Raw genomic sequence first — 24,296 nt, 5'->3', positions numbered from 1 at the left:
GGCAGTATTTTTTTAAGATTTTATTTATTTATTTTTAGAGAGGGAAGGGAGGGAGAAAGAGAGAGAGAAACATCAATGTGCAGTTGCTGAGAGCTGTGGCCTGCAACCCAGGTATGTGGCCTGACTGGGAATCGAACCTGCGATGCTTTGGTTTGCAGCCCACGCTCAATCCACTGAGCTACACCAGCCAGGGCTTGAGGTAGTATTTTGACACTTAAAGATTGAATATAAGTGAATCTCTGCCTATATGTGTATACTTTTTCTCTTTACTACTAATTTTCAGAACATCTACTGGAGTTTAAAGATGTTGGCAATACCAACTCCTATTTCACAGACTAGAAAAGGTGTAGGAAGAGAAAGTTGGTGCTGATGGATTGAAAAGACTTTGGGAATCCTTTCCTATTTAAAAAAGTATGGAACAAATGGAAACCCTAGTAGGGATCTTGGTCTTAGGGATCTAGGTCTTAGCTTAATGTCAGTTGCTTTGAACTCCTCGAACTATGCACACAGAGGAGGGCCCCTTTTCCTAAGCTTTCTAGGAATTGTTCTCATTATATGTCTTACCTAGTCTGTCCTTGCTTGTGGCAAACTGGTGACCTTTTTTCTGGTCTTGGGAATGCCTCCTAGTCAGGCACAAGGACCAAATAAAGTTGAGTGTCTGATGATTTGTCCTCCTCCTCCTCAAAGCCCCAGTATACTTGTATCGCTGAAGGGTAGCCTGTAGGTTTTGGATAACAGTGCTCTGCGACCTTGGCTAAGTGACTTACCTCTCCGAGTTTAGCTTTCCTACCCATAAAATGGAGATAATGGAACTTAGTAGGGCTGGTTAAAGGAATAAATGAGATAATGTATGTAAAGCTCTTAGCGCAGTGTCTTTAACCTTTGTTACCAATGGTATTTTACACAATAATCTTGAAAATTATTAATTTGTTACACAATTAATAACTTTATTCCTAATAGTATCTTACACAATAATTTTTTAGAGCAGTCAGCAACAGTTGGGTCCTCACAATTATAATTGTAACCATAGGGTAGAAATGTAGACCCTGGCAGAGCAGTTAGCAGACAAGAGGCAGTTACAACTAAAGCAAGGCACTGCTCTTCATAATGGAAAATTTTCAGACATCAGGAGTCCCATTTGGAATCCCAGAACTTTCTTCAGAGTGGGCCTTAGCCCCAATACCATCAGTAAAGTCAACTGAGAGAGCAGCTACCTGAAAGTAGTTTACCAAAGTGTGACCAGTCATTTCTCCTAGTCTGTCAGGGTCATTTATTAGTGTTGCTACCCTTGTGGACCTACATCTTTGCAAAGTGCCTCTCAAATGTCTTGTATTACTTTTCACCACCACTCCGGGAAGTGGGTCAGCTGGTCAGCATTCATTATTATCCCTGTTACCCACTGAGGAAACTGAGGCCCGGTGAGGTTAAGTGTGCTGCCTGAGGTCATACTGGAAGGTGTTGTGAGAGCTAGTGCAGATTTGCCTCCAGACGGAGTTGTGTTAGTTTATTGCTGTGATTTCTCTTCCTTGGAGTGAGAGATGTGTAGTCACTGCAGAAGTGCATTCTGATGCATACCTTGTCCAGATTTGCTAGGCTTGATTTGGGTCCTACTTTATCCACTTGGTCCTGCTGGGTTTTAATTGTTGGCTGCCAGGAACAGGCTGCCAGGAAGCAGATTCCCTTTGGGTCATTGTTTTTAGCCCGTCCTCCTTTGGGGACATTCTTGGGGGAGCCTTGGGTTACGAGAGATTGCTTTGATATGTTCAAAATTGTGCCTTGTGCCCCACAGCTACAGGTAAAATCAAAAGGCAGATAATTTATGGGAGTGTCAGAGCTGGCCGCTGGCACCTCAGGAGGCCATTAGTATGCCTGTTCAGACCCTCTGTGTCCTTGCAATTGATTCCTCTTTGCATGAGCTTGATTTGGGAAGCTGTAGATCTGTGGGTAGTGATTGGATGTGACAGTCCAAACACTGGTCCCTAAATTAATCCTTTTAATAGTATTCTGGCACCAAGGCGGTGTTTCTCTCTCTTTCTCTCTAACTGGGAGGACAGAATGGGGTGGTTTAGGAGTAAGCCGAAAGACAGAGAGCGTGAGAGAAAGACGCTTTGCCTGGTGCTTATGCCCTGCTCTGCTCTAACATGTTTTGATTCCAGAGCAGTTGACATCATGACTTTGGGCTTACACACTCTTTCAGCAAACACTGACTCACACTTACTTGTGCCTGGCTCTGTGCTGGGAATACAGAAGTGAATAAGATGTGGTCCTTGCCCTTAAGGATCTATGTCTAATTCAGTGTCTCTCAGACTTTTAATACTCATGCACTTTTACATGAAAACAATTAATCTTATGCTTTTCTTTAATGCTACTTGAAATTTTTAAATGCATTAAAGGGTCTGACCAAAAACAAGTCAGAAATTATGTCAGATATGATTTTTTTAAGTCCTCATTGGAGAACATACTTACTGATTTTAGAGAGAGAGGAAGGGGTGTCAGAGGAGACAGAAATGTTATTTGAGAGAGGAACATCAGTTGGCTGCCTCCTGTATGCACCCTGACCGGGGACTGAACTTGTAATCGAGGTATGAGCCCTGACCAGGGATCGAACCTGTAGCCTTTTTTGGTGTGTGGGACAATGCTCAGCCAACTGAGTTGCCCAGCTAGGGCTCACATAAGATTTTTAAACACACGTGTGCACATACATACATCTATATCTGCTATCTTCCATCCTCACCTCCCTGAAAATGATTGGTAGGAGGAGAAACATAACCAAAAACCTGAACAATACAGTAAGATAAAAGTTATGAAATAGCGATAAACTGCTACTGGATCACACTTAAGCAATTAACTTTGTGATGAGGTGTCAGAGAAAGCTCCTAAAAGGGGGGAGATTTGAGCTGGATTTAGAAGAAGGAGCAATAATGTACCTGGGGAAGTACATTTTAAAACAGAGGAAGGAGCATTTGCCAAGGCACAGATTTCTGAAAGGAAACTTCACATGTGGGGAGTTGAGCGTGAGCTGGTTGTCACCTTGCCTCTGGCCCCTTTCTCCGCTCTGTGCAGTGGGAGGGTTTGCTCCTCTGGAGCCGAGTCTGAGAAGAGGCCTTGAGTCCCTTGTGATGCAGTTGTTTTCATCCAGGGTCCCGCTTCCTGCTTCTCCTTTGTGTACTCAGGGTTGCAATTTGTTATTCTTGTTTAAATATTTTTTAAAAAGTGTTATGCAAACAAATTTGAATGAACTGGACAGAATTAATTATTGCTTGTGGTTGAGTTAGTTTTAGTTAAAGTCACACCTTACCTCAAAAGAAAATCTGAAGTTGATATGCAGTGTTAGCCTTATGGCTGATGGGGAAATCAGTCCAGTGGGGAAATGTGGGCCCTCAAACATGGGAGAGGAGAACTGGACCCCAAAGAACTGAGTGCCTCAGAGCCTTAGTTTTCTCATATGTAAAATGCTAATACTGTCACCCATTTAACTTGATTGTTGAGAGGACTGAATGAGATGAAATATGTACGTTCCCAGTAGTGTGCCTGGCTTACAGATTCTCAGAAAATGTTTTTCTATCCTTTTTATCATGTATTAACAACAATAGTTCCCTTTTACTGACCACTTAGTATTGTGCCAGTCATTTTATTATACATTGTGTGACTAAATTGAGCCCCTAAGAGATAGGTGTTATTGTAGCTGTTATTACAAAGACTATATGGTGGAGTTGGGATTTGAACCCAAGCTTGGCTAATACCAGCATTTTAAAAAAGATTTTGTTTATTTTTAGAGAGAGGGGAAGGGGGGAGAAAGAGAAGAAGAGAAACATCAACGTGTGGTTACCTCTCATGTGGCCCCCACTGGGGACCTGGCCTGCAACCCAGGCATGTGCCCTGACTGGGAATTGAACTGGCGACCCTTTGGTTCACAGCCCATGCTCAATCCACTGAGCCATACCAGCCAGAGCTAATACCAGCATTTTGACAACTATCTGTGTGACTCCTTATTTTTATATTAGTTCTCCATCTCATAAGTGGGGGTATAGAAGGTTCTGGGGTCAGATGCTGTGTATGAGTGTGGGAAGTGCTTAACAGAGTAAGCACCATACCCTGCCCTTCCTTCACTTCTATCCTGTGTCTTGTGTATTAAGAAATAAGCCTTTGCCCCTTCATGTACGATGGGGTTACAACTGACTTGCAGGGTTTTACAGAGATGTTTCCCTTTGTGGAGCTTGCCCCAGCTACTGGGTGTGGCTGATGGGTTAGCAAATGGCAGGCAAATCACAGTCACTTCTTTTTCTGTGCTGCCTCGACCTGCTGGGACAGGCAGGGGAGAGTAAACCTCAAGTGTCCTGTAATGTTGCCATCAGAATTTGGTGTTCCTGAAGGTCTTTAGTGACTTAAGCTCTGCTGGTAGTTTTGGATTAGCAGCCGCTTCTGATGTTGGGCGAGCTTTCCCTAGCTCTGTGTTGGAGCAGAAGCAGCTCTTAGCTACAGGCCAAGAGAGTGGCAGGTTATAGAGAAGAGTATGTTTTGTTGAGGATCCAGCTTTAGAGTTCCTTCTTCCATTCCACTTTGGGACCATCAGGAAGTTGTATAGAGGTTCCAGGGGATGTCAAATTCTGTTGTTTCAGCCTCTGCCTTTCAGACCTAGCTCTCAGGCCCTTGGCTTCCACTCTGAGGTAGCATTAAAAGCTCGGGTGATAAGGCCTTGTGTTGGGGCCCCCTGGGTTCTATTCTTACTCTTACTTGCCATGTGAGCCTTGTGCAGTCTGTTTCTCTTTCTGGGACTCCGTTTCACTGGCTGGCTGGCCTGTGTCGCCACTTAGGTTTTCTTTCACCTTTGGCAGTCTGATTTTCACAGAAAGTGCTCTGGCAGTAAGGATGCATTCATTCATTAGATGGAAGATTATGACTTTTGAAGGCATGCAGTTTATTTATATTTTTCCTAGGCTATTTTAGCTGCCTAAGATAGAGCCTGTGATCGAGTGAGTTCCAGACAGGTATCACTGTCTTCTCTGTTGATGCTTCTGTGACCCAGGTGCCTGAGCAGTTGGGGTACTACGGGTCAGGTGAGGACAGGAACTTGATCCAGGACTGGGAACTGGGGAAGCTACAGCTGACCCAGGTGTTTCTAGTAATTGAGACTCAGAATCTTCCTCTGGTGCTTTGGAGTTTCTCAGGAATCCCCTGTCTCCCAGTCCGGTTTTAATGGCATAGATTGAATCCAGGGATGTACAAACCCATATCCTCCCCTCTACCCCAGATTCCAAGTATGTGTGGTTGGGGAGAGGGGGTGGGAGTAGATCGTATATCCCATATTTCCTGATGGGCTTCTCTCTTTCCCATCCCCCCCACGCTCCCCTGGCCAGTGTATGTGGATATTAAAGGATGCCCCCCCCCCCCCTCCCTTCCCGTCTCCAGTAATGGAAGGCTATAAAATGTCTATTTACCCAAGACACCAGAATGACTCCTCTGTGGTTCCACTAATCTGGTGATTTGGTGCTTCTCTGGTCTCTCAGGTAAATACAGATTGAAGCTTTTTATAAAGGCATATTATTTCCCTCATTAAATGTGTGTTTTGGCACATGCGTTATTTACCTGACCGACAGTAATGGCTGCAGAGGAGCCATTGGTGTCTGTTGTGTAAATACTCTGCTCGGAGACCATCCTCCAGGGGCTGTGGCTCAGGCCTGTTTCTCCAAATCAGGCTGGCCCCGTGGCAGTCCCTGTTTACCCCTCCCCTGCCCCTGGGGGGCTGGTCCCTTCGTTTTGAGGAGAGAATCATTCATTTTCCTTCTTGCCATTGGCTACTTACTACCATTAATTTACTAGGAGAGAGAAAAGAGTATTTGAGAATAAATGTGTATAAGTCTTGGTCTCTGATGAAAGATTTTGTGCTGAAATACACAGAATCATAAACTGTTTCTTTTGGGTCCTGCCCCTCAACTAGATACCACAAGTCCCAGTTGGTAATATAAGTTCTAGACTTACATTCTGCAAACTTGCGACTAAAGCATAGAGACGTCAATAGAAAAGAGAAATCCCTAAGATGTCAGAGGTAATGAGGGCAGGTGAAGCCCTGCTGCATTGAGGGCAGGGATGTTTCCTGATAAGGCGCTAATGAACAGGAGTGCAGTAGTGCCCAGGGCGGGGCGCCAGCCGGGGCGGGGCGCTCTTAGTCCTGAACGCACCAGCCTCCCTGCCAGAAGGGAGCGTGCAGCCTACGTTCTCCCTCACCTACCTCTCGGTTTCTTTTTCTTTTCCCTCCCTCTCTTCCTCCCTCCCTCCCTCCCTCCCTCCCTCCCTCCCCTCTTCCTCTCTCCCTCTCTCCCTCTCTTCCTCTCTCCCTCTCTCCCTTCCTCCCTTCTTTCATTTTCTTTCTTTGCTTTTAGAGGAAGAGGAAGGGTGAGAGGCAAACATAGATGTGAGAGAGAAGCATTGATTAGTTGCCTCCCATAGCGCCTGGACTGGCGATTGTAAGCTCCCAGACTAGGGATCTTAGTGGACCCAGACCAGGGATCAAACCTGCAACATAGTTCTGTGCTTTAACTGAGAATCAAACCCTCAATCTTTTGGTTACAGGATGATGCTCAAACCAACCAATTTTATTAAACCACATTGCATATGGATTAAAAGATAATTTTTAAAAAGTTTGAAATAGTCCAAATTTATGTAAAAGTTAGAAGTTCAATACAAAGAATTTGTTTTAGCCATTTGAGAGTTATGTTGCCAACCTAACACCCCATCACCCTGAATACTTTGCATGTATTTCCTACATGCAAGGACATTTTTCTACCTGACCAAATGCAGCCATTAAAGCTAGGAAATTTTGATAATGTTACCTCCATCAAATCCTCAAACCCCATTCAGGTTTTGCCAGTTGTCCCAGTAAGGTTCTTTGTAGCAAAATGATCCAGTTCAGAATTGTGCACTGCATTTAGTTATGGTGACCTTGATACTTTTGAAGATTATAGGCTGTCCCTCAGTTAGGGTTGGTCTGAGGTTTTCTAGTGATCATATTTAGGTTGTGCATCTTTGACAGGAATATCACAGAAAATAAGCTTTGTTTTTCTCATTGCATCCTATCAGTTGGTGCATGATTTTGATTTACCCCATTATTAATGATGTTCATCTTGTTGAGTGGATTAAGGTGATGTCTGCCAGGCTTCTCCATTGTAAACTTACTCCCTGTAATAATAAGCATTCTTTGAGGAGATACTTTGAAACTATGAATATCGCATATCAAACTTAAATTTTATTTATTTTTAATGGACCCATGGGTTCCTTTTTATTCAGCACATTGTAACCTATTAATATCAATATTTATTTGCCAGTGAGATCCCCTTCAAGCTTACTTCTGCATCGTTTTGATATATTTTTATCATTGAGCGTTTCCTTGCTTTCTGGCACAAGATGTTTCAGGTTCATCTTGTCCTTTCCCTGCCACAGCCCCGAAATCAGCCATTTCTCAAAAGAGGTCTGGAGAATGTCATTTAGAAGGTGACCGGGTGCTGTGTGTGCTCATTACTATTGGAATGTTGCTGCTCCCTGGCCCTTCAGCAGGCAGCTAGAAAATATATGTGCATGTTTTTATATATTTGTATATGTGTGTGTGCACATGCATGTATCCATTCTCAATTGCATCTAGCTTTATTTATATATTTTTAGAGAGAGGGGAAGGGAGAAAGAGGAGAGAAACACCAACTGGTACCTCTTGCATGCCCCCTACTGGGGACTTGGTTTGCAACCCAGGCATATGCCATGACTGGGAATCAAACCACTGACCCTTTGGTTCACAGGCTGGCCACTCAATCTACTGAGCCACACCAACCAGGGCTCTAGCTTTATTTTTATATATTATAGATCAGAAACTGAGTTTATACTTTTACCTTCAATTCTAATTTGATGCCATGGGTTTTTTTCTTTTTCCATATTTTAATTCTGTCCTCTAATGGTGAGAAACCTTATTTCCGTTGCCCTTAATATGTCCTTCTTTAATAAATTCCTCTGTATGTAAGTAATCTCCATTGTGGTCTCCTTTCTTCCCCGCTCTTGGCAGCCTTTTTTACCATGCCCCTGACTCCGTGCATCAGACCCCTCTACCACTGCCCCGTGGATGCCTTCCACACCCCTTCCTGCATCTGTGTGGATGCCCTCCTCACCTACCTGCATGCTCATACTAGCCTCCAGACCCTTATGCTCCCCCCACCCCAATTGTTGTTGACACCTACCTTCCTCTGCCACAACTAATGGCTCTAAAGCCATTAGGTTGAATTTTTCAGGAAGGGAAGAGGAAGAGGTACCCTCTGTTTCTTGACTTGAGTTGAATTGATGCTTAGAAGTAAGGGAAGTATAGAACCTAGTGACTACTGATGTATGGAGGCCTGGTCTCCTAATGTCTGCTCTCAAGACTTCCTGCAAGAGAAGCTATTTGATGTGGGTAAAATTGGGTGAGAAAAGCAAGGCCTGCAGACAAGAGGACCTCTGACCATCAATATTGTCATCTATGGAAGGGGATGAGACATGTATAGTATGCTATATGAGAGGTCGAGAGCATTCTAGGAAGTAGGAGACATTAATGTTGATCTCTGAGGTTGCCTTTTGCATTAAGTGGATTTATAGGTCTGAAATATGGGGGATCCAGGTTTGCCTATGTGGGTATAGCCCAATAAGGTAGTAAATTATAGATCAATAATAGTAAGCTAATATTGATCCATAAATTAGTTGCAAATCCAGTTTGGCACAAGGAGGAGGCCTCCTACTTCCTCCTACTCCACAGCCATCTTGGATTGTCCCAAAGTAAGCTAAGACTTACTGAACCAGACACTGCTCTTAGAGCTCTGTGTGTGTCCTCTCATTTCAGTCTCACTTATGGAGTAGGAACTGTTATTGCCATTTCACAGGTGAGGAGTGAAGAAGAGCTAGCCCATGGTGCCATGGCAAATAACTGGTATAGCCAGGATTCAAATCTGGAAGCCCTCCTTAATCATGACACTTAATTGCCTGTAGTATCTGGTACATGGGTTCTGGTTGTCTGTATGTACACTTTGTACACTATGTTTACACATTGGAGAACATTAAGACTTTAAGAGTCTTAATGCGTGGCCTGATTTCAAGGGGTTAGAGAAGTGTTCCAAGGCCCTGAGGGACTTTAGATCCAAACTGGAATGTATAATCTGATCAGACAGGTATCTCCCATCTCGTCAAGGCTGTGATACTGTTCAGGTGTGTTTGATGTGAAGCGTTATTTGGGATTCCAGCTTTCAAAGGGACATTGGCCCATTTGCCTTTCCAAGGAATTCCCTAATGAAACTCAAGCCACCTTTGTCTATCCTGGGCTGAGTTTTGGCTGAATTTTTGTGGGGGGTATGGAGCTGTGGTGAAAACGAGCACTGTGCTAATGCAGGATCCATGAAGAACTTAAAATTCTTTTTTTATGATAGTTTATTTTTTATTTATTTATTTTTAGAGAGGGAAGGGAAGAAGAAAGAGAGAGAGAAAGAGAAGCACCAATGTGCGGCTGCTGGGGGCTGTGGCCTGCAACCCAGGCATGTGCCCTGACTGGGAATCGAACCTGTGACACTTCGGTTCGCAGCCTGCGCTCAATCCACTGAGCTACGCCAGCCAGGGAGAACTTAAAATTCTTTTCAGTCTTAGCTCCACTGCATCCACGTGGAATCTCACTAGGGACAGGGAATCGAGGACGCACACTGGCAAACATCCTAATGAATACACAAGCAAGTTATTGTAGCTCATTCAGTGGATCAAGGGAGAGGCAGGCTGAGAAGTGATAACTTGGTATTGCCCCGTGTGCACTAAGGTACTAATGACCTCATTGCCTTTGAGGATGCTCTGGACTTCACAGACTGCTCTCCTCCTCTACCCCACATGAAGGAGAAGGTGCCCGTCTGCAGCCTTTCAGAGGCAAGCTTTTGGCTCTGTAAGAATGGGTTTCCAGAAGGCATAAACTATGGCCATTTCTGTACTGGCAGTGAAATCTCTTGTTTGATTTTGAGGGAATTTGAGTATTTGGTGTAAAAGAGGGGAAAACACAACATTTCTGCTTTGTTCCTTTTTTTTGAAAAGGAAACTTGAGTTGTTTAAAACTTAGGCTTTGATTTTTATATTTAGTTAGTCCTCTAAGGAGCAGACGTTCTGCAAATTTAAAGGGAAAACTTGAAAAGTCATTTGGATTTTTTTTTTTGCACATGTTCACTCAGAAATTTACTAGACTTTTAGAAATGCTCCCATTACTGCCACATCTGGGTTTTCTCTTTTTCTTCCCTATTTAAAAAAGTCCTGCAGTCATTCAAGGCTCCTAGTAGAGAGTGATTCTAAAGGCAGCAAATGGGAAAGCCTAAGGCAGTTGGCAGCTGTGCTCTGCAGGCGTTATTCGTTCTCCCAGGGTGCCAGTTACTGGCTTGGGGCCTGGGGAATTAGCAGAATATTGTGAGCAAGCTCCCCTGTGACTGGCTCTGTTTGCTTTCACATTGGGGAAGGGAGGACAGTACATGGAGATGTCAAGATACAGACAGGAAAGCCAGGGGCAAATGGCTCAGAATGGAACTGAGGAGAGAATCTTGGGCGTTTTGCTGTCTGTCTGAGTCTACTTAGCTCCCAGGACTGACTGTGTAACAGGGTCACCTCATGTTACTTTGAGAACCTTAGCTTTAATCTTAACTGTCACCGCCTGAGAAGTGAGCACAGAATTTTTCTCTCTTTTAAACTGTAGAGCTCTATTTAAAGATGAAGGCCAGTGTTGCATGTTGTTTTGAGAATGAATGGGGAGACGCCAGGCTGTCATAATGCTGCAGGGGCCAGTATTAAGGTCTTGAACTTCAGTAATAAATACCGTGATTTAGAAAGGGGGCTCAGAAACAAACTGGGGCGCCGTTCATGTTGTGTGACTATCCCCGAAAACTAGATAGAACAGGGCCACCGTGGGAGGGGAGTAACCCAGGCTCTCTGTTTTTTGTTTTGTTTTGTTTTGTTTTTAAATTTTCCTCCCCTAAGTTTTAGATGCTTCTGGATGTTCAATGCTAGCGCCTTTGCAGACTGGAGCAGCTCGATTTTCTTCATATTTACTTTCAAGAGCAAGAAAAGTGCTGGGCTCCCACTTATTTTCTCCCTGTGGTGTTCCGGAGTTCTGCTCCATATCCACCAGAAAGCTGGCGGCCCACGGCTTTGGCGCATCCATGGCGGCAATGGTGTCCTTCCCTCCCCAGAGGTATCACTACTTTTTAGTGCTGGACTTTGAGGCCACGTGCGACAAGCCACAGATTCAACCTCAGGTAACTGTTGCATCATTGCTTCAGAAAAGGTGGGGTGGTAAGGAGGGAGGGAGGACAGTTTTGCTTCCTGGGACCCAGAGGAACTTTCTCATGTCTTCCTGGCTCTTAGCTACTCATCTGGAGTTCCTGCCTAGGGAGCAGGACTTGGTGCAGGCTTGCTAGTGAAAGGTAGACCTGAGAAGTCTCTGGAGAGAACGGGGCACATTGTTTCTCTCTGGCCTCAGCCTTTGGGAATCAAAATACTTCCTTTCGTCCCACCCTTCCTCTCTCCTTTTCCTTCCCTCTTTCCGTATTCTGCTGTTGCTATTGTGGTCAGCCTCCAAGATGGTCTCCAGCAATCCTCGCCTCTTGAGATGCGTACCCTTAGTCATTCCTCTCCCACATTGAATCAGAGCTAGCCCTGTACACCCAATACAGTATAGTGTAAGAGACATTCTGAGGCTAAGCCATGAAGAGCATTGCAGTCCACCTGCCCTTTTGAGTCACTTGTTCTGGAAAAAGCCAGCCACCGTGCTATGAGGACTTTGAAACAGCCCTGTGGAGCGGCACATGTGCACAGGAACTGAGGCTCTTGGCTGAAAACCAGTACCAACTTGCCAGTCATGTTTCTTGGTACTATCTTGGCAGTGGATCTGCCAGTCCCAGTCAAGCCTTTAGATAACTCCAGCCCCTGTGGACATCTTACTTCACCCTCGGGAGAGACCCTGAGCCAGACTGGCCAACTGAGCCACTCCTGAATTCCTGGCTTACAGAAACTGAGAGACAATAAATGGTTATTGGTGTTTTATGCCACTAAATTTTGGGATGATTTATTATGCAAATTAGATAACCTGAACAAGTACCATTGTTGATCTGTTGGGAAGGAACATTTTTTTGCCTTTTTTTTCCCTTAGTCACCAACTGTATTCAGAGACCTTTTATGGTACTGCTACTAGGAAGCTCGGATTAGCAGCAGAGGGGCGCCTATGTTAGGTGACCTCGGAGTGCTTGGTATTTGCTTTGGAGGAATGATTTGGGAGCTGATATGGCAGTTCGTTGTTGTGTGGGGACCTTGGGTATCCATGGCTCTAGGGCTGGAACTTTTCCCGGTGAGCCTGGGTTGTCAGGTGTGAAATTCTGGAATGCACAAACATGTTGGTCTGGGCATGGTAAGGGGAGGGAGAGAGGAGGACTATGGCATCAGGCACGTGGGAGACAGGGAGGAGTGTCCGTTCAGAGATAAACTTTCTTTGATTTCTCATGATTGGTTTTTTTTCCAGGAAGATGTTCTTTCTTTAGAATAGTAGATTGTTATCCATAAAGCAGACACCACGATTCCTTTTCCTTCCCCTTTCTTCTCTTTCCTGTTCTCCTTTAAAGTAGTAGCCTGCCTTTGAGGCATTGGAATCAGGCCCGCCGAGGCTTGGGAAGACAGGAGCAGACTGAGGACCATGTCCTAGTCAAGGAAGTTTGTATAAAAGGGAATACAGCTTGGGAGCTACCTGAGCCACATTTACTTTCTCAGCCCACGCTGTGGGGTCTCCTCTGTCTCCCAGAACTAGTGGAGACTCTATGCTGGGTGTGCCTGGGTGGTGGGTAGGAATTTTGGTTATATAGATTCTTGTAGGTTGGGAATCAGGGATTTATATCCCAATATATCATATTATTTCTCTCACTGGTATACAGTCTGAAATCCAGCACATCCCTATTGATGTGCTGACGAGAATCTGAACTTCAGGATTGCTTGGCACCTCCCTCATGGCCTTTCCTGTTTTCTGCCTCCTGGCACATGCCTTTGTATGTTTGTTTCTGAACTTTCAGTTCAAGTATGAGCTCAGATAATTATGTAGTTCTCTTCTCTTGTTCTACAGAGGGTTCTACCAATGTTGCTGACGGTGAAGCTTGATTCTTGTCTCAATTTGGTCTGTCAGTGTCACCTTTCATCTCTCTTTCAAGGTCATTGTTCTTTTTATTTATTTATTGCAATGTTGAAAACATAATGCAGTACAGATTTAAATCACTTATGTCACCAGCTTCCTTTCCAGACTTGGGCACCAAGGTCTTTCAGACGTAGGCAGAGGTGGGCTTCATGCTGTTTAGGATCTGGCCTGATTAAAGATTATCTACAGAATTAATGAACCCTGATGATGTGATTCCAAGGGCACTTAAGGAATTGGCTGCCCTGGTTCATTATTAGGAAAGCATTAGCTGCTGCTTTAGAGAACTCAGGAAGAAGCATTTGCTGTCTTGCTTATCTTTATAAGGGGAATACGAATGATCTTGGAAATTATAGACCCGTTAGTTTACTGTGATTCCAGAGAAGATACTTGACCCGATCGTCAGATAATCAATCAACAAACAGCTAGAAGAGCATAGGGAACTAAGTAATAACTTACATGGGTTTGTGAAGAAGAGCAAATCCTGTCAGATCAATCTAACTTCTTGCTGTGACATAGTGATGGATTTGAGTGGATCTAGGGCAAGTGATGAATGTAATGCATCTCTACTTCATTAAGCCTCTACAATTCTGTGATCAACAGGTAGGAAAGTGAATTTGGGGCCAGGCAGCTCTGCTGGACTACCCATTGAACCAGTCTCAGGAAGGGGATGAGTAGCTCGGGAGAGACTCGAGACCTGTTGTTAGTGGCAACTTAAAGCCCCCCAATCCCTTCTGCTTAAAAAAAAAATCTTCCCTAAAGTTTGCAGGTAGCAAGATCCTGAAAGGATCCAGGGAACGTTTGGAAGGTGGACTGGAACTTGTCAGTCCCAGATCGGTCAGCATCCTTCCACTGAGGTCCTCATAGTTCAGGCTCTCCTTAGAGCATCTGCTATTTTGGTCTTCTGGTCAACAAAGACACTGGAGAAGTTAGAAAAGCTCAGGATAAGAGGAGCAGAAATCATTAGAAGCACAAAAATAAGACTTAGGAAGAAAAGAAATTGAATGTGGTTTTAGTGACTGCTTCTTATCCAGACTAAATAAATTCATCATATGAGAAGTAATTGTTCCAAGGAATATGATAATAACTTGCTCTTCATTTTAATAAGGACAAAAAGAAACGATTTAAATGGAATCAGAAAAGAATGAGATGTGGCATGAACTTCTGAAGAGAGAGTGAAAGGACTAGAAAATGGCGAGCCAGTTAGACCAGCCTGCCCTAGCACGCTGTCTGAGTGGCTTGGTGGTTGTCCACCTGACAGAGAGACTGTGGGCAGGTCTGCGTGGCTCCTGGAATGGGCTTGGGCCGTGAAGGAGAACCGCCCCACTCCCCTCACGCCTGGCTCCCAGGAGCGTTCAGTACTTAGGGCCTCCACAGAGTACACTTCTGATTCTTACGGGAGTGTGCCATACCCCTCGTTACATAGGGGCAGAAACAAATTTTGGGCCGGGGCCTATCTGGAGGTTTGGCATTGGGTTCATTCTCTCTTCCGCCGCTGGTTCTCAGAAGTCCTGAGTCACCCTATTGGGACTGTCCTAAAGGAATATCACTGTGAAACACTAACAGGGGTAAGCTCTGCCGTACTTGGGTAAGTAATGGTATTGGTTATAAACATGGTAAAATGTGATATTTTTCATTCGCCATCATTTTTGCTGTTTATTTTCGTGCTTTGTTCAGGTAGGTGAAACAGGAGTGGTCGGTTTGGCAGGAACAGGCTTTCACTTTCTGGCTTGTTTCACATGTTTTGATTCAGATGACCATAACAGGTATTGGTTGAATATGAGACTGTTTTTCCATTTGAAAACATTTTTTTCACTTAAATTTTAATTTAAGTAGTTTAAAATGCTTTATAGACTCTAAATTTGAGGAATACGATTCCTTTCTTGCTATAGGAATTGTTTCCTGGTATGGAAGGAGGTTTTTTTATGGCCTGGGAGAATCGTGGCTCCTTCATCCTGCTAGCAGAGGTCACGTTGTTATTTTGGTGTACATCCAGTGGTGGTGGCAGCGACCCCTGGGCCAGGGAGCAGCCCGAAAGCTTTGGTGGATCTTTAATGGTGCGTCTTTAACCTGGGGGCAGTTGCCTCAACACCTCAGTGTTTGGTCAAAAAAGACCAAAGCAAATGTAACTGAGGAAAGTGAAATATAGGCCACCACACAAGCAGATGGGCAGCCCTGGCTGCTGCCTGCCCACCCTCCCTCCCCAACTTTCCTCTGGCCACCCCTCAGGCTCCCGGATACAGTCTTTTCTCACTGCCGCGTAGCAGCACTGCTGACTGTTGTTCTGGTCTGTATTCAAGGGCTCAAGGGCCTGTGACTTTGGAGAAAGATGACTTTTGGGGTTGGGGTTTTTCTAGTGTTTGGTCTTTGTCCACAAGGGTTTTTGGCTTTGTTTTTTTTTAAAGGAAACCTTAAAGAGACTCAGTCTGCATTTTGAGTTAGAACTACAAGCAAAGGAGTTTCTTTTTTATAGAAAATTGTCCAGATGCTAGGTTATTTTGGGAGGGTGTGGAGGGGGAGAAGATGGTGACACGAGAAGGAGTTATATAGAAGAGAGGCATTTGGAGAATTTCAGTATGACTTAGAGCTGGCACATCATTATTAGTCCTTTGTGAAAGAGACATTTTGGAAAACTTTATGAGAGAGACATTTAAAAAAAACTATAGAAAATTGGTTAAGATCCCTACAAATGACACTATATGGATTCTCTTCACCTCCATGCAAGGCTGAAAGGCAGGATCCCCCTACTTCATAGCCCCCACCCAATGCACACATGGTGTTCTTGGTCTGTATTTAGCTTCTCCTTCTCCCCACTCGTGTGATTCCTGCACACACCCAGTGAATGGAAAGCAGTTTCCTAGAGAAAGAACCCACCCCTCCCTCCCCACTCACTTGTCCTGGCTGCAGCTCCTCCAAATGGGAGGGGTTGGGCCAGGCTTTTGAGCAAGAGAGCTCAGTTGTTGGGCTGTGGTCTGCCTGGCTGTGGCCCCAGTCAGCCTGCACTTTTTTCTGTACAGACAGGCGAAGGCGCTGATGCTATTCTTCTAAACTGGGAAATGAAATGCAAAACCGACGTTAATGTAACATTATGGTTGAGATTAAATGCACCAAAATCAGGAAATTCAAAGTTATGCTTCCCACAGCAACTATAACTCAGCCTCATCTGGCGTGTGTAGTATTTTGTGTTAGTGCGGATGGTGTTATATGTTAAGACATTAAAGTTAACACCATAAGCAGAGCACAAAATGCTTGAGGGGGCTGAGTTATGATGACTGTGTGAGCCGTAAGTGTTCTTGCACAGGCTCCCGACTCCTGGAATAATTTTCCCCCTGCCCATCAGACCAGTTATTGCCTTTCTTTTTAGTTATATCTCTGCTTTAACACCTCTCTTCTTTCAGGGTCACTATAAATGAATTCCTCTATTGGTGGCCAGTGATGGCTGTGGGAATGGGGCAGCTCACTAGGCCCTTTTGTCCTTTTCATTGCTGCTTCCATAAATGTGGTGCTTCCTCCTCCCCTCCACCTACTGTTTCCTGGTGGTCCCTCGCAGGGATGGCCCTCCCCCGATTCTCACTGTGACTCCTCATGACTACTGCCTGAAAGGGAGCAAGCATTTGCTGTCTCTGCATCTTAGTCCTGTTGTGACTTCACCTGAAAGCTGGAGGCCCCTTCTTTATTTGGAGCACACACAGTAATGGAGAAGCAAAATACACATCTCGGGGCGTGGAGAACTGAAGCATGGTGGCGTTACATGATCGAAGTGGGTTTATTTGCTCTATTCAGACAGCCCCTCTACCCTTTACTTTTAAGTTGTCATGGTGTGTAGTTAGTCTATGGAGTTGCCTAGGGGTGGGGCCAGGAACTTTCCTTGGGGAGCATTGGGTCACTGGTAACAAAATCATCTCATGGTTTGGTACAAATCAGGAAGCATTCTTTCCCTTCCCGCCAGCCTCGTATTATCCTGGTGGTCTCCCAAGGCTGAGACAGCTGTCAGAATGCTGATTTTGTTAAACACTGGGCTAAGGTTGGTGATGGAGAAGAGCTCTAAAGAATAGGGCCATTGATAAAGGGTGAATGAAGTCAGGAGCTGTAAAGTAAGGGTGACACTGAGCTGCCCTTTAAGGTTTTTATTGGAGATGACCATACCAGAAATGGGCAAAGGAATGGGGAGGACCTTATTGTAGCCACCTTAGAAGCAATGAAAAGGCTTTTTTTTTTTTTTTCCTATTCTTTGGATACCAACTTCAAGCTCTGTGTTAGATGCTGGGGATATAAAGACAAGTAGAAAATGGTCCCTGCCCTCAAGGAGCTCATACTTGAAGAGAGTAGACACCATTTAGCAGTGTAACTACTATCACCATAGGTAAGTGCCTGGTACAATGGGGCACAAAGGAGGGGACTGATTAACCCTGCTTGCAGGTTGGGGAAGGGTCGCATAGATATCCTGGTAAGAGAAACTTAAGGAGACTGGAGAGCGCCAAGTAGGTCTGAGCCTTCTCAGGACTGCTGAAGAAGGTGCTCAGCGTTATCTGGGAGAAATTGAGCTAAGTTTGAGAAAGTGGAACTGAATTGCATGCTTGTTTGTGGGAATATTGAAAATGAGGAAGAGGGAAGATGAAGACTCCGAACCTAGCAGATATTTCACCATTTAGTTTGTAGGTTTATCTGTATCAGTGATGCGGTATTTCTTACACTCAAGCTAGAAGGTATGATTGGGATGCTATGAGTGAGATTACAAAGGTTTGAAGAGGTTTAAGAGAATTTTAGCTAATAAAGTGTGAGCAGAAAGGGCGAAGGTCAATGTCGAAATATCTGAGCTGAGGCCTTGAGGCATCCTCACAGAGGTCTCATCTGATGCCTCTGCTGCCTTTGAAGGCAGCGTTGGGCTAGGCTGCTGCGTGTCTCTGGAAAGGGGCAAGGGCTGGAGAATGACATGACACCCCACCCCCGCCTCCAAAAGTACTGGCAGTTTGGATCCGGATCTGCTAGGGAAGACCCACCTTCCATAGATCAGGGAGGTGTATATCCTTCAAACAGATAAACGGTTGGGAAGGAAGGATTAATGAAGAGGCGGGAGGCCTGGGTAACAAGGGAAGATTTGCTTCAGCAGAGAGGACTGGAAGGCGAGGGGGTGGGGGTTGAGTTCTCCCTTTGAGCAGCAGCAACAGGTCCACAGCTGTGGAGAGAAAGAAAGCCAGGTCAGGAAGGGGTAGTGGGGAAGTGAATTCCAGAGGAGTAGTTAGGCTAAGCCCACAGGCTTCATCTTTTTCCTGCGCCCCATCCTGTCTTGTTTATTTTTTTTCCTGATATTGATTGCATTTCTTACATTGTAGACTGATCTCAGTTGTTTGACATGAGGAAACTGATGTTAGCAAATGCTTTCTCCATCTTGGTGTCTTACTGAGAGAAAGGATCCTGCATCATTTTAATTAAGATGCCATTGGGATGATTATATTTTATTCTCTTATCTTGGGTTCATGATGCTTAAAAAGCCCCCACAGTCATACATTTATGTGATGTTTTGAACTTTAGCTGTGAAAATTGAGCTGTAGCCTAAAAGCCTGAACTAAGAGTGTTTCCAGATTGACATTAGCCCCAAAGGCTGGCAGGTCTGCAGCAGAAGGGCAAGCCGGCTGGGACAGGCAAGAAGGGTTTGTGTGTACTGAATGCTGCTACCACAAGCAGAGCCCTGTTAGGTGCTGAGAGAATCAGAGAGGAGTCAAGCAGACCCTGGAGGGAGAGACAGACCACAGGGAAGCTTTAAACCTGAAGCAGAGATACCTTGGGGTGGGCTGATTTGGTCCGATCCCTGTATATAGCGGGTGATTTTGGTCTGTGGGTAGCATAACAGATCAATTATGTATGCTGTGATCCTTGTCTAGTCCTGGGGAGGTCCTTCTAGCCAAGGTCAGGTCTGAAGGCTAAATGCTGGCAGAGATTCTTGTTGGGAGATGCCGAAATTTCTGAAAGGAAAGAGCATGCAGGGTCTACAGTGAGATTGGGGCAAAGCTGGTTAGCCAGAATAGGAACTGTGAACGCATTGTTGAGCTCATAGCTCCTGTGGATACTAGTGGGCTCCTGGGAGTCAGCGGTGCTAAGAGATTTAGTAAGGAGTGGAGTGTGGAACCTGGGGTGATTGTAAATGGGGTGCTCTGAGCTGAAAGTCCGTATCAGGGAGAACGGATACAGGTGAGTTCTTTTTTTTTTAATATTTTATTTATTTATTTTTAGAGAGATGGGAAGGGAGGAAGAAAGAGAGAAATAGTGACGTTTGGGAGATACATTAACTGGTTGCCTTTCACACGGCCCCAATGAGGGAGCTGGCCGACAACCCATGGCATGTGCCGTGACTGGGAATCGAACCAGTGATTTTTTGGTTCATAGGCCAGCACTTAATCCACTGAGCCACACCAGCCAGGGGCAGGTGAGTTCTTTAGTGGTGATGTAGATGGTTACTCCTCCAGCATCTGTTGGACGAACTGTTTGGTGTATGGGAGGTAGGTGGTAATGATTAGGTAGATAGGATGTTAACTGGCTAGCAAGCTTGGAATCTTGCTCTCCAAAAAACGTGATGCGGACTGAGAGCCATGGGTTGAGACTGTAGTGTTGGAAATGGGATCCAGGGACAACCTGCATTTTCCATAGTTTTTTTCCACCACTAGAAGCATTTGAATGGAAAGCCACCTGATCAACTCAAAGGAACTGGTAGTTAGTTGGGGGTGGAGGACTAAGGTACTAATGAATGGGATGAAACATGCCATTGTGATAAAGTCTACTTTCACATGACTAGAGACACAATACTGGGGTGGTCCTTAAAAGAAGTTCATGACATGTGGAACGTGGTGGTTGGTGATGTTGGTGAGGAGCCCCCAGCTTGGTGCCTCAGGATATTGCTCAAACTTTAGCAAGCATCAGAATCACCTGGAGGGCTTGTTAAAACAGATTGCTGGCTCTACCCTCTGGGTTTCTGATTCAGAAAATCTGGGATGGAGGCCAGGAACTTGTATGTCCACTAAGTTCTCAGTTGCAGGGATGCTGCCTGCGAGAGAGCATGTGTTGAGAACATTGACTGCCTTAGCTTTCTCCTCCATAGAATAGGGTAGTAATTCCTGCCCGCTTTACAGAGATATGGGGTCAGACAAGCCAGTGTGTGAGAAGGTGTTCAGCACATTGTGGGCAGGATGTCAGTCTGTGTACTGCTTGCTTATGGGCCAGTGATTTTCAAAATCTGCTATCATGCTAGCACAACCATTTCCCTGTCCCAGCATCTGGACATCAGGCATGGACAGAGTGCAGGGAATCTGTGAAGCATCCCATGGGGATGCAGGCTTCTGTGACAAGACCAGGAACCCCTGGTCTTGGATGGGGTTACTGAACAAGGCCTCCGGAAGCCCAGCCAGCCTCTGTGGGTTCTTATCCAGTTGCCTGATCAGAACCCTCTGCCTGCCTGCGTGGGCCTGGGCGTGGGCCTGGGCCTGGCTTGATCACCTGTCACTTACCCCTACCTCTTCATCCCTAGCTGGTGGATCTTTAGTACAGTTTTTGCATTGACTGGAAAAATGGTCTTCGTCTAATCAAGCCTCCAATTCATCTTGTGATTTCAAGAATGTTGCATGACTTTTCCCCACCTTGTTGGGTGATTAACTGAACAGGCTTTGGCTGCATATGCACAAGTCCTGGAATGTGGGACCTGGATCTCCATAGTGAGGGGAGCTGGACAGACCTTGTTCAAATGAGAAGCAGCATAGCATAGTGGTTCAAGGCACGGACTCTAGGATTGGACTGTCTGGATTTGAGCCCAGTCTCCACCGCTTACTTGCAGTGTGGCTTGCCTTGGACAAGTCCCTGGTACTCTTTATGCCTTACTTGCCTCACTGGCAAAATGGGGTTAACAGTAGTACCAATCTTATAGGACTGTTGGGAGGGTAAATGTAAGTGCGTAGGATAGTGCCTGGCATGTAACAGCTGTATATCTGTTCTTAGTAGAACTACTACTACTACTACTATTGACTTGTGGCCTCATAGTAAGCTATTGGGGTACAGCAGGTGAATGAGAGGCAGGCCCCAATTCTCCGGGAAGCGTAGAGAGAGCCTGCAGGCCCTCTATCAACACAGCAGACCGAGTCAGGCGCTACACAGATTTTTTTTTCCTCCAAAGGAATGGTAAGTTGGACTTGGCACCACTCCCATGCCCTCCCCTTAGTGCTGCCTCCAGGATGCCTCTCCTATGCATAACCTGAGATTTGTTTCAGTTAATTCCATGACAAATATATGTATACAGGTAGCTACAAAGAAATCATTTGGTTGTTTGCTGCCATGAAGGGTTGGCTTCATAGAGGCCACTAATATCTGAAGTCATTACTATTGAATATCTAAAAATGTTTGGACTGAGGCTGATTCAGAGTCATGTACACACAGAGGCAGACACAGCCATGTACACCCCTGGGTGAGGATACAGTTTCTAAGACTTTTGTTCTCCTTCATTTATTGATATGAAATATGTGTTTTTAAATTCAGATTTCTGTAAATTATAATTCACTGTTCCCCACCCCCAACAAAGAATAGCGTTATTCATTTTCAGCCTCTTTTCTACATTTTAATTGCTTTGGAGTCTATGGGGATGGTCAAAGAGGGACATGTAGGAGAAAAATCAGCCCTTTAAAGCTACCATTTTTTTTATCCTTCCTTGTCCTGAAACTTCTGGTATCAGCTCTCATCTGTCAAAGTGTAAATCAGCAATTAAAACCCAAACAGCCAAATGCCAAAGATGACCCGAAGCACAAAGCAACTGACAAACAAGTCCGGACAAATCGACGGGTAATTTATAAGCTTTGCCCTAAAATCTAATTATTTGGCAATTCGAATTTGCAGCCAGCCAGGGCTCGGCAATAAATTTAACCCGCCATAAATTATTTAGGAGCAGGCTGTGGTGTAAATCAAAACCACGAGTGTTTGTTTAAGAAATAAGCTCCTTGTGCATAAAATGTCTTTTTTTCCCCCAAGGAAGAAACTGTTAAGGAAAGGACGCCCTGTTCGTTGCCCAGTGCAGCCCTCACCTCTCCCTCTTAACTTCCCCTCTTCACTGTGGCCAGGAGGCCCCTTGATCCCTTGGAGAAAGGACCTGCCAGTTACGGGACTTTTATCCCAAAACCAAATATTTGGATAAAACCCATGTTTTTGCCAAGCACTACTTTTTCTGCCTTGTGGTGTGATGTTGCTTTTGGGTTTCATCAAAACTTTCTATGCAGGGGCACACGTTTTGACATTTTCTTCAGAGGATGAAGGGAAGGGATAGATTAGTTGTTACTGTCTGTAAATTGAGGGAATGCCAGTTCCTGGGTTGAGAGGGGAAAGCCATGAAAAATGAGCTGCTCGTCCCTTATTTCAGACAGGACCATAGAGCCATCCGCTCAGGCAAAGGGGGATCTGTGCTTTGGGAAGAAGGTCTGTAGTTCGCTATGCTATTAAACCCTCTCCCATTGTCAAGGAATCCCAAGGCTAACCTAAGTCCTTCCTGCTTGAAATCCTTTTGTTGTTCTGTCTTCAAATATAATCTTATCACTGCAGATACGTCAGTTGAAGGGAGTTTGAATACCCTGTAAGCAACTTGTACATTTATTTCTTATAATCTATTGATTGCGGGTGTGAAATTTCATTTGAAATGTTGCTGCAGCTTTGTCCTAAGTTTATCAAGAAAATCTCTGGGGTTCCTAGTTGAGCAATTAGAAAGAAGCTGTGTTTAGAACCCTTGTTCCAACTTAAACCTCTGGTCACTTAAAAAAGTAAAAGAATATTTACTTGGTGCTTCTTTTTTATCTTTCTGCCTTTCTTCCCTTAAAAAAAAAAACGATTTGCAGCTGGCCTTTTATTGAGGGAGACAGCAGGTACAATTAGTTTAGAAACATAGATACTTTGAAAAACCCAAATTCTAAGGCTTTGTCCTTCGTTATCAAGTTGTGGCCAATTCCCATCCACCGGCAGCCTTTGGGTTTATGGTGCTCTACGCTTGGACAGCCTAGCGGTGCATACAACTCTCGAATGGTGTAGGGTGACCAACTGTCCCACTTTTAGCCCTAAAAGTCCCGTGTTCCAGGAAACCCTTGGTCTGTGCAAACAGAAAACTGGGGCACTGGTGGTTTTTAGCAGTTGAGGGAGGATGAGAAACCACTTAAAGGTGAGAGGCTGGGGATCTGGTAGAAAGGGCTTTGGAGTGTTCCATGTCTGGATTTGAATTCTGGCTTTCCATCTTTGCCACCTCAGGGAGATCACTTCACCTTTCCGGTCCTGTGGAGAGCTCTGCCAGAGCAGACTGTCATCTGGTAGAGCCTGTGCTTGGCTTCTGTCTTGCCATTTATCATCCCTGTCATACGTTTACTCACTAGAAGTGAGAGAGTGAAGTCTGTCTGCCAGAATGGAACTGGGTGCTGGAGATGCAAACTGAAGGCTCCTGGTTCCTGCCCTCCCCGAGCTTGGAGCACAGCGCCATCTGCGCCGCTGCACCCATAGTGGCGTCTGCTCGGAGGCAAGCCTCTAGGACTTTCTGCCTGGATAGTCTACATTTATTGCCCTGGTAACTTGAAGCAGTCGCTCTTCTAGGAGCTCCTCAAAGACAGCCTTTCAGACTAAAAGAATCAGATTTTTCTTGACTGTTCATATTTTGAAAGCTGCTAATCCTACTTTCTTTAAGTCTTATTTTCCCCATTTGGAGTTCCAGCTCCATTCCTTACTAGCAGTATAACCTTGTGCAAATGACAGCTTCTTTGGGGGCCTTAGTGTATTTGTAAAATGGGGACAATAGTGGTTCCCACCTCATCAGTTGTTAGGAGGAGTCAGTGAGATCATTGCATGTAGCTGGGTGTCTAACACATAGTAAACAGTAGATGGAAGGAATGAAATGATTCTTTTTTCCGCATGTCCCCAAGGATGTTGGGGTCAGCCTCTCTCTACCCCTTGCCGAGACTCTGGGCACCTCATAGAGAGGAGCCACATCTTGTATTTATCTTTTCCACTCCCAGCAGCCCCTGCCTAGTAAGTAGTATTGGTCTGTGACCTCGTGATGATGGTGATGATGATGATAGGACCTATCTTCCAGGATTAATAA

General features: G+C 44.9%; 1 protein-coding gene across 10 annotated transcripts in view; it reads left to right on the top strand.

Annotated features, from left to right (window-relative positions):
* ERI3 (ERI1 exoribonuclease family member 3) overlaps nt 1-24,296 on the top strand; it is a 121,965-nt gene that overhangs the window by 3,841 nt on the left and 93,828 nt on the right. For 6 of the 10 annotated variants that reach the window (XM_036025930.1, XM_028511513.2, XM_028511515.2 and 3 more), the window contains one exon: nt 11,002-11,279. The exons of 2 other annotated variants lie outside the window; for them this stretch is intronic. In XM_036025930.1, the coding sequence (XP_035881823.1) occupies nt 11,002-11,279 (278 nt within the window). The remainder of the gene's footprint in view (nt 1-11,001; nt 11,280-24,296) is intronic. 2 more of the 10 variants (XM_036025928.1, XM_028511516.2) reach the window with 1 other exon arrangement.

Source organism: Phyllostomus discolor, chromosome 5 (assembly GCF_004126475.2).
Source record: "Phyllostomus discolor isolate MPI-MPIP mPhyDis1 chromosome 5, mPhyDis1.pri.v3, whole genome shotgun sequence".
NCBI classification, from domain to species: Eukaryota; Metazoa; Chordata; class Mammalia; order Chiroptera; family Phyllostomidae; genus Phyllostomus; species Phyllostomus discolor.
This window is presented reverse-complemented; position numbering and strand designations above follow the sequence as displayed.